The 10073-nt window shown below is 52.1% G+C and overlaps 1 protein-coding gene across 1 annotated transcript; it reads right to left on the reverse strand.

Annotated features, from left to right (window-relative positions):
• Positions 1 to 40: 40 nt before the first annotated feature.
• On the reverse strand, positions 41 to 6073 carry HSP90AB1 (heat shock protein 90 alpha family class B member 1). The gene is made up of 12 exons (XM_059701562.1): positions 5930 to 6073; positions 4568 to 4717; positions 3923 to 4129; positions 3665 to 3824; positions 3375 to 3508; positions 2931 to 3239; positions 2165 to 2330; positions 1798 to 1988; positions 1527 to 1674; positions 1125 to 1393; positions 513 to 846; positions 41 to 418 (listed from the first exon to the last, which is right to left on the reverse strand). Exons 2-12 carry the CDS (start codon positions 4715 to 4717, stop codon positions 309 to 311), a joined length of 2178 nt encoding a protein of 725 aa, XP_059557545.1. The 5' UTR covers positions 5930 to 6073; the 3' UTR covers positions 41 to 308.
• Positions 6074 to 10073: the final 4000 nt, after the last annotated feature.

Raw genomic sequence — 10073 nt, forward strand, 5'->3', positions numbered from 1 at the left:
GATAGAGCAGCTAAGGGAACTCAGAAGGAGCAAAACTGTATAAAACGGCATCTTCTTTATTTTGCATACTTTAATTTCAGAACAAAATAAAAAAAACCACAATACATAACACATCCAAAACTATGTCAAATATGAGGAGAGAGGGCTTGAGGCCACTGTAACCTGCCTTAGGAAAAGACAGGAGAGGGGAAAAGCCACTAAACATCAGAGGAAACCAGGTGGGCAACCAGGTGGGCTAGGGCCACTCAGGGCTGCTGGGGGAGCCATGAAGACTACACAGAGGACGCAAGGTCTGCAGGTAGAAACTCCTAGTCTACTTCTTCCATGCGAGAGGCATCCTCATCACCCTCAAGGGGGGGGATCTCATCAGGAACAGCAGCACTGGGTTCTTCTGCTGTCACTTCATCTTCATCAATGCCTACGGTGGGAAAGAACGTCACAAGAGATTTGACCCAAGTGGCATCTAAGTCAAACCTGTCCATATAAGAGCGTTCCCCACCAGGGGTACTCACCTAGGCCTAGCTTGATCATGCGGTAGATGCGGTTGGAGTGGGTCTGGGGATCCTCAAGTGAGAAGCCAGAAGAGAGCAGTGCAGTTTCAAACAGCAACACCACAAGGTCCTTGACAGCTTTGTCGTTCTTGTCTGCCTCTGCCTTCTGGCGCAGAGTCTCCACAATGGGGTGGTCAGGGTTGATCTCCAGGTGCTTTTTGGCCATCATGTAGCCCATTGTAGAGTTATCCCTAAGTGCCTGGGCTTTCATGATCCGTTCCATGTTAGCTGTCCAGCCGTAGGTGCTGGTCACAATGCAGCAGGGTGAAGACACAAGCCTATTGGAGATTGTCACCTATGGACAGTCACAAAAACCTTGGGTTTATATTAAATTGCATTACCACTTTAAGGTAAAAGTTATGTGTATTTTAAGTTTTATCAGAAAAAAAATGCTCCATCTTTGCCAAATTTTAAGTATATAGCAGCCTTAAACCTATTTCCTTAAGAGAGCAAGAGGTACGATGACTAAATTAAGTTGCTTAAAACTACTAATTGTGTAGCAACACGAGATTCTGAGGGAAACAGCCTTGAAGGCATTTATTACAAAATACATCAGTCCCAGAATTGGCTTACCTTCTCAACCTTCTTATCCAAGATTTCTTTCATAAGTTTGCAGAGGTTCTCAAACTTGGCCTTGCTCTCTTCCATTTTCTTTTTCTCCTCTTCATCCTCAGGTAGCTCCAGGCCCTCCTTGGTAACCGAGACCAAGCTTTTTCCATCAAACTCCTTGAGCTGCTGCACACAGTACTCATCGATAGGCTCTGTCATATACACTACCTCGAAGCCCCGCTTCCGCACTCGCTCCACAAAAGCAGAGTTAGCAACTTGCTCTTTGCTCTCACCTGTAGGGTTATTACTGAATGTGAGTCAAAGACCAGAAAGCTTCATACCAGTTCCCAGGCCTCCCCTAAATGTCTCCCCCAGTCCCTACACCTCTACTAAGGAGGCTGTCATCAGACCCAGGCTCCTACGCACCAGTGATATAATAGATGGATTTCTGGGTCTCCTTCATGCGAGAGACATATTCTGAGAGAGAGGTCATTTCATCTCCAGACTGGGAGGTGTGATAGCGCAAAAGCTCAGAAAGGCGTCGCCGATTAGTTGAGTCCTCGTGGATTCCAAGCTGTAAGGGTGGAAAGAAAGAAAAATAATCTTACTTGGAACTAACCTTACTCTTCATGTGAATGGAAAAGAAAAACCCCCACATGGTAATTAAAAAGAATGTAAGCATTTGCTGCCTCTTTACCTTTAGGTTTTTAGAGAATGCCTCGTAGAATTTCTTATAGTTCTCCTTATCTTCCGCCAGTTCAGAGAAGAGCTCAAGGCACTTCTTAACAATATTTTTACGAATGACCTTCAAGATTTTACTCTGCTGGAGCATTTCTCGGGAAATATTCAGGGGCAGGTCCTCAGAGTCAACCACACCTCGGATAAAGTCTGCAATCACAAAGGGAAGAAAGCTCAGTTAAAAAAAAATCCCTTTTTCCTCACTGAATCTTCACTTGCTATGTTATAAAAAATCCTTAATTATCTAAGACTTTAGTCCCCCTGAGAATGCTGAAGGCTTTATAGGACTTGCCCAACCAACTCCATTAGGGCAAGAGGGTACTCACTGAGATACTCTGGTATCAGCTCATCACAGCTGTCCATTATGAACACACGGCGGACATAGAGTTTGATGTTGTTCTTCTTCTTCTTGTTCTCAAAGAGGTCAAAGGGAGCCCGACGGGGGATGAACAGTAATGCCCTGAATTCCAATTGACCTTCTACAGAGAAGTGCTGAAATTCAAGACAAGCCAACAGTACATTTCAAGGTTAAGCATAAATTTTAGACCCAACCCAAGCTATCAAAATGCCTGGAACAAAGATCTTTCCTAAGCACTAGAGCAGCCGTGGGCAAACTACGGCCCACTTGAACTAAAAAAACCAAAACAACAAAAAAAACCATACCCTTTTATGTAATGATGTTTACTTTGAATTTGTATTAGTTCACCAAACACTCCATCCATGCTTTTGTTACAGCCCTCTGGGTCCAGTTTAAGAACCCATTGTGGCCCTCAAGTCAAAAAGTTTGCCCACCCCTGCACTACAGCATACTCATGGGGCAGCTGTTAAGAAAATTAAGCCCTAATATCCTCAATGAATCTAGACAATAGTCAGGTCCGAAGCCAGGATGTGTAAGGCTATCATGGACACAAAGAGGTCACTGAAAAGGATGCAATTTCTGCACCCTAGAAGTGTCACCAGTAAGTAAACTGATGTTGCTCCATGGCATTCACAGTTCCCAGCTACCAACAAGTTGGGCAAGTTCCATTTGTCTAATCAGCCACACCCTTCTACCTGCTCCTCCTATTGGGCCAGCATACAGGGTTTCCTCACCTTCACTGCCAAGTGGTCTTCCCAGTCATTGGTAAGACTCTTGTAGAACTCTCCGTATTCCTCCTGGGTGATGTCGTCAGGGTTTCTGGTCCAGATGGGCTTGGTCTTGTTCAGTTCTTCATGGTCGATGTATTTCTCCTTAATCTTCTTTGTTTTCTTTTTCTTATCCTTAGCACTATCATCCTCCTCATCTGAGCCCACATCTTCTATCTTGGGTTTCTCCTCATCATCTTTATCTTCCTCCTCTTTCTCCCCTTTCTCTTCCTCTGCTTCATCATCACTGATTTCTTTCTCTCGTTCCTTCTCCAACTGAAAGTACCAAATACAACAGTTTTAGAGACAGAACATCAGGGAAAGGGGAAAAAAACAAACAAAAAACAGGCACCATGCAGTTCTCCAAAGCAGTAGGCACCATGCATGTGAGGGTGTCTAGCCCGTACTCACATAAAGAGTGATGGGATAGCCTATGAACTGCGAATGCTTCTTCACCACTTCTTTGACCCGCCTCTCCTCCAAGTACTCTGTCTGGTCTTCTTTAAGGTGGAGGATCACTTTGGTGCCCCGGCCAATGGGCTCACCTAGAAAAAGGTAATCACAATGGAGTATAGAAAAAATGAAACTAAACGCAGAACTGTAGTGAAAGGCAACTGCTTTGCAGATAGGACACTCAACATGTCTAGTACCGCCTTCCCCAGAATGCTAACGCAGTAACCTTTACAGGAAAGCCCACCTACCATGGTCAGCCCGCACAGTGAAGGAGCCCCCGGCAGAAGACTCCCAGGCATACTGCTCATCATCATTGTGCTTTGTGATCACAACCACTTTCTCTGCCACCAGGTAGGCAGAGTAAAAGCCAACACCAAATTGTCCAATCATGGAGATGTCCGCACCAGCCTGCCAAAAAGTTTTTAAAAAGAAGTTTTTAAAAATAGCAAGCCAAAGAATATGGACAAAAATACACACGGCGTGCGCCTCGCCGAAATACCACATACCTGAAGAGCCTCCATAAATGCCTTTGTACCGGACTTGGCAATGGTTCCCAGATTGTTTATGAGATCGGCTTTGGTCATGCCAATGCCCGTGTCCACCAGCGTGAGGGTGCGCTCCTGGGGGTTGGGGATGATGTCAATTTTCAGCTCTTTACCACTGTCCAACTTGGAAGGGTCAGTCAGGCTCTCATAGCGTATCTTGTCCAAGGCCTGAAAACACAAATTACAATTTATACAACTCCATCTCTTCACCCAAAATCCAAAACACTTTTTCGTTTTTTACTCCCTTATTAGCCTCAATTCTGATAACCCCTTAACTTGAGGTTTAAAAACCGCACGCAGCCCTGGCCAGTGTGGCTCAGTTGGAGTGTTGCTCTGTACACCAAGAGGTTGTGGCTCTATGTTCTCTCTCACGTTTTTCCTCTCACCCCCACTTCCACTAATATTAATAAGCATATCCCGGGTGAAGATTAAATTAAAAGGTACACAGGTGGGTCCTATATCCCATCCGCCCACGTAGAGCAAAGACAAATGTTTTTGTAATGCCAGGTTTATCCCCTTCAATAGATCCCACAAATATAACCCCCCCCCAAAATAACACAAAAAACCAAAACCCCACACACCACCCATGCAGACCCAAGCACTCACGTCAGAAGCATTACTGATCAGCTCCCGAAGGAAAATTTCCTTGTTGGAGTAGAAAGTATTGATGATGAGAGACATCAGTTGAGCAATTTCTGCCTGAAAGGCAAACGTCTCCACCTCCTCCTCTCCATGGTGCACCACTTCCTCCGGCATCTAAAACAGGAATTCCAGAGGAGCCCCATGTCAGACCGAAAGTCCGCCCCCATCACAGTTTGGACAGAGTTCCTTCAAACCGCTTCGAGCTGGGCCGTAAGGTCAGTCCAGTCGGAACGGACACGGTTCTAACAGAACGCAAGGTCAGGGTTTTGGAGGCCGAACTCCTCAGCATCACCTGGCAGCTCGTCAGAGACGCAGACCCTCGAACTGGGCCCAGGGCACTCGAACGCGCCTCCAATGGCGGGGACCACCCACCCCCGCTCCCTTAGCTTTCCCGGCCCCAGGGGAGGAAACCCCAAGGTCACTGTTTAACGTAAACGGCGACGACCTGAAACTCCCCCGCCCCCGCTGGGCATGTGCCACCTCACCGGGGAGGAGGACCTGAGACACTAAAACAAAGAGCCATAAAGCAAAGCCCGCTCGTGACCTTTCAGCACACGCCACCGAAACGCGGGGCCAAGCCACACAGCCAAGATGGAGGCCGGGCCGCCAGGCCGACCCTCCCCACCGCCGGACAACCGCCGCTGGGAACACGCGGGCAGGGGGCGCCACCGCGCAGCCTCCCTGCGCGCCCGAGCATCCGGGCACCTGGGCGGGGCGTTGGGCTCTAGAAGCTTCCAGAACAATCTCAGCTCCCAGGGAGGGGGGAGGGTGGGGAGCCCATGAATATGCCAGGGCCCGCCCCCTCCCCTCCTCCATCCGGACGCAGGAAAGATCTGGAAGGATGACGCGGGGCCAATGGAGGCCAAAGGGGGCCTAAAGCGCTCCCCGCCGCGGACACGCACTCACGCACTTGGTAAACGCGTCCGGTGGGAGCGGGGCTCAGCCGGACACCGGCGGGCTGTGCCGAGTCACCCGGGCGCGCACGCCCACCCCCTCCCTGCGGACCCTCCAGCGCCCGCAGCCGCGTCCGGAAATGGACGGGAAAGATGGCAGCGTCCCAGGCCGGCGCGGCCACCACGTGCAGCTGCCCGCTAACCCCAGCCCACCCTGCGGCCCACCTCGGCCAAGGCTGGTCGCCGAAAGGGGGAAACCCCGCCGCCTAAGCACAGAAGGAAAAGCGACCTGCCACAGGGAGCCCACTTCCACCCCCTCCCGGGGAACCTGCTCGGCACAACAAAACCCGGGCTTTGCAAAGAAGAGACGAAAGCAACCCTGAGGGCTCTCGAGACAGGAACGCCCGAAGGAGAGCTCGGCCTGTGGCTTTACCTTGAAGGGAAAGAGATCCAAGCACAGGAGGGGTTGCAGTCGGCTCCCAAACCGCAAGCGGCGTGCGTACGGGGGTGACTCAAGAGAGGGGCTGCGTGCCCCCAACCGCCCTATATAAGGCGAAGCACACCCAGCTGCCCGCCCACGGATCCATCCGCCTTAAAGGAGCACGTCCGCCCGCCCCGCACCTGCCGCCGCCCGCCCCCCGTGACGTCATGGCCCAACTAGGTGCGGGGCCGGCCTCCCTCGGGGCGTGCCGGGTGGACATGCTCGTTTACGTTGCTCTATCTCCGCACTTGCAGGCACGACCCCAGCAGGAGGAGAAGTTGGGGATGCTCAGATGACATAGCAGTGGACACAGAACCCAGGATCTCTCTGGCCGCCCTAAAAACCTGTGGGTCAGGCGCCTCCCCGCATGAGTCCCAGCCTCGTGGGGCGCTTTAAAGGGGGGCACGGGGAGGCGGCACGTCACTCCGACCTTCGCTCCCAAGGTCGACCTCCCTCCTATGGTCTACCCTACACGTTCCTACGCCCTGTAAGGGTAAGGCCCTGTTTTCTTGCAGGGAGCGTGCGGAATGCCAGACCCAACCCCTGGCAGCCCCCGGATCCCGGCTCCAAAGCTGGGGGAAGGGCCAGCCTTTCGCCGCGGGGCGTGGCTTCGGCTGGGGGGTGGCAACCGGCCTGGGCTTGAGGGGGCGGGGGAGGGGGGACTCTTTGTCCGCGTGCGGCGGAAGGGGCAACGGCGGCGGTGCTGCGATTGTTTCCAGCAGTTTCCAGACCCGACTCGGCGATTCCGCCCCGCCCCGCCCCGCCCCCCAAGAGGCCCCGCCCCGCCCTCCCAAGGCCCCGCCCCGCCCGCTGCGGCCTGTGCCGCGGCTCCGCCCCGCGCCAGCGTCCCCATCCCCTGGATTCTAGGGACCCCGGCGGACCCTCTTCGCCACTCGCCGGGCGCAGCCAGCCTAGGTCCTGGCGGGGGTGGGATGGAGCGTAAAGTTAATGCCGGCCCCTTCCTCTCCCCATCCATCCCGCCGTGTCCGGCTCCGCGGGCGCCGCCTGCAGCGAGCGGAGACGGAGGGACCCTCCCCAGGCTCTGCTGCACCCGGGACGTGCGGTCTTCCTATATGAGCACATAGAGCTGGCTTCTTTCTTTTCGTCGTGGTCTCTCTGCAGCTGCTTGGAGCTGGGCAGAGCAGGGTCGGCAGGGCCTCTTGGAGAGTGCCCGCTGCAGGTGCCAGAACCGAGTGCTTTCTCCAGCCGTGGCGCCTGAGCCCCAGGCCTGCGCCTGCCCAGCCGCTGCAAGACGCCATCCCTCTCTGGTGGGTCTGATCAAATAATTGAATCAATAACCCCTCCCCTGGGAACTGACCTTTAGATCACAATCGACATTCCCTTTCGCTTAGGCCACATTCCTCTTGCAAAGACCATTCATTATCCTTCTCCAGACCTTCCCAAGCTCCCGACCCACCCAGAGAATTCTCCACCCAAGAAAGCCCACCTTGAGTCCTTTAAAATCTCTGACTCCCTGTCCCTGTGCTGGTGCCATTTGGGGGCTCAGCCCATCTGGTTTTCCATATGACATAATCTATAATAATAAAAGTGTAATATGCTAATTAGACCGGACAGCCGGACCACCTTCCGGACAAAGCTGGGGCTGTGAGGGCCGAGCCCCTTGCACAAACTTTGTGCATCGGCCCTGTACTACATTTATAATTCTTTACCCCCTTCGGCCTTGTGTGTTCCTCCTCCGGCGACCCTCACACTCTCCAGGCTCTGCCATTTTTCCTGCCCTCCAGCTGACAAGCTGTCCTTGCCTTCCCAAGGCCTCTTGTTGAAAGCCAACAGGACCCACAGCCTCTCTAGAAGAGAATGGCCACGCCCTGCTCTGTAGATGTTCATCAAACTCTCCTCCGGGTGCCAAAACCGGTTTGGCTCAGTGGATAGAGCGTCGGCCTGCGGACTGAAAGGTCCCAGGTTCGATTCCGGTCAAGGGCATGTACCTGGGTTGCAGGCACATCCCCGGTGGGGGATGTGCAGGAGGCAGCTGATCGATGTTTCTCTCTCATCGATGTTTCTAACTCTCTATCTCTCTCCCTTCCTCTCTGTAAAAAAATCAATAAAATATATAAAAAAAAACAAAAAAAACTCTCCTCCGGGCACACTCTGTCCGACCCTGGAATGCAGCAGGGGAGGGCTTCCCCCACTGCCACCCGCAGCCCTTCACTAGCCTTGGTGCCCAATCTTCCTGTCTTCATATTTTCTGTGTTCATGTGTTGCGTTCTAAAGAACAAGGGGCCCTTGCTTTCCTTACCCCACACTTCAGACCTCACCACTCCTGCCACCACCCCCCCAATTTTCATCTCTCCTTACCCATCTACTTCATTATGGTCTGTGAGCAGCCTGAGGTTGAGAGATGTCAATGAGTGTGGGAAGGGGCATGGTGCTGCCACCAGGAAGGCCCCACGCTGCTCTGTTTCTTTTTTTATTTTAAACAGGTTTTTGTCTTGTTTGTAATATTTTTTTTAATTGATGTCAGAGATGAAGGGAGAGGGAGAGAGAGAAACATCAACGATGAGAGAATCATTGATTGGCTGCCTCCTGCACGCCCCCTACTGGGGATCGAGCCAGAAACTCGTAATGTGCCCTTGTCCGGAATCGAACCTGGGACCTTCAGTCAGCAGGCTGATGCTCTATCCACTGAGCCAAACCGGCTAGGGCCAGATGCTCTGTTTCTGATGGAAATCTTAAACTAGGAGCATGATATCATCCCTCAACACACCCTCTCTTTCTCTGGGAAGGAGGGCCTAGCTAATTAAAAATTTGCCCCTTGACCTAGCTGGTTTGGCTCAGTGAATAGAGCATCGGCTTGCAGACTGTAAGGTCCCAGGTTCGACTCTGGACAAGGGCACATGCCTGGGTTGTGGGCTCAGTCCCCAGTAGGGGGTGTGCAGGAGGCAGCTGATCAATGATTCTCTCTCATCATTGATATCTCTATCTCTCTCTTCCTCTCCCTTCCTCTCTGAAATAATTTTTTTTTTAAATCTGCCCCTAGTTCACGAAGAGCCTTCACAGCATCTCAGAGTCCTGTGAAGCGGTCAGAGTAAGTCTGCACATTTTATGGACTGGGAAAGGAAGGCTCCAGGTGGGGCAGCTCACAGCCTTTGCTCCACTAACTCCCTCACTCCCTGCTCCAGAAATGCAGTGGGAATGCTGTTTTTCTTCTCATGACCCAAAGCAGAGCAGGAAACAGTCCTGTGGATCAGTGTCAGGACCAGGGACCCCTCGGGGATTTCCTAATGGGAAAATCTTAAATCTTGCACCGGCACAGATATTCTGCCTTCTCTCTGGAAGCTTTCCAAGATGTCTTCTCCCACTCACTGACACTCACTAAGCCCCCACCGTGAGCCTGGGGGTGCAGAGATGCATAAGGACAGAGAGTCCTCAGCCCATGGGGGCTGCTGCAGGCTGAGGGTGAATCATAGCAGCGTGGGAGAAGTAGGAGACTCCCAGCTCAGCCTAAGGGAGGAGCAGGCTTAGGGCAATGGCTAGCCAGGCCACAGCATAGGTCTACTCCCAGGAGAGAGGAAAGCCTGGCAAGGCTCAGGACCCCGAGGCAGACAGGAGGAGCTGAAAGTGGCCCTGCAGGCAGGGGTCAAGTCACAGAGGGCCACAAATGCCAGGCTAAGAGGTTCTGACCCTAACTTGGAGTGGGAGAAGCCACTGAAGGCTATTAAAGGCGGCTTAAACCCCCAGACCTCCTGAACCCTGTCCTCAGTAGCACTTGCAATGCTTGATGTTCCCAAGATACCCATTATTGCTGGCCCCGAAGACCCAGCCCAACCTTTCACTATTGGAGGGCAGCCAGATGAAGTAAGACAAGCTGTCGCCTGCAGCTGATAGGCCTGTTGTTTGTTTTTGTATAGCCTGTGGGTAAGAATACTTTCTACGTTTTTTTAATGGTTGGGGAAAACATTTTTTTGCAAGATATTTTGGCATGTGAAAAGTATCTGCTTTGAATCTGTGTCCATGAAGTTTTACTGAAACACAGCCACACTCAAACTCACTTGTTCACATGTTGTCTTTGACTGCTTTCATGCTGTAATGGCATGGTTGGTAGTTGTGACAGAGGCAATACAGCTTGCAGAGT

This window comes from Myotis daubentonii, chromosome 6 (assembly GCF_963259705.1).
Source record: "Myotis daubentonii chromosome 6, mMyoDau2.1, whole genome shotgun sequence".
In the NCBI taxonomy this organism is placed as follows: Eukaryota; Metazoa; Chordata; class Mammalia; order Chiroptera; family Vespertilionidae; genus Myotis; species Myotis daubentonii.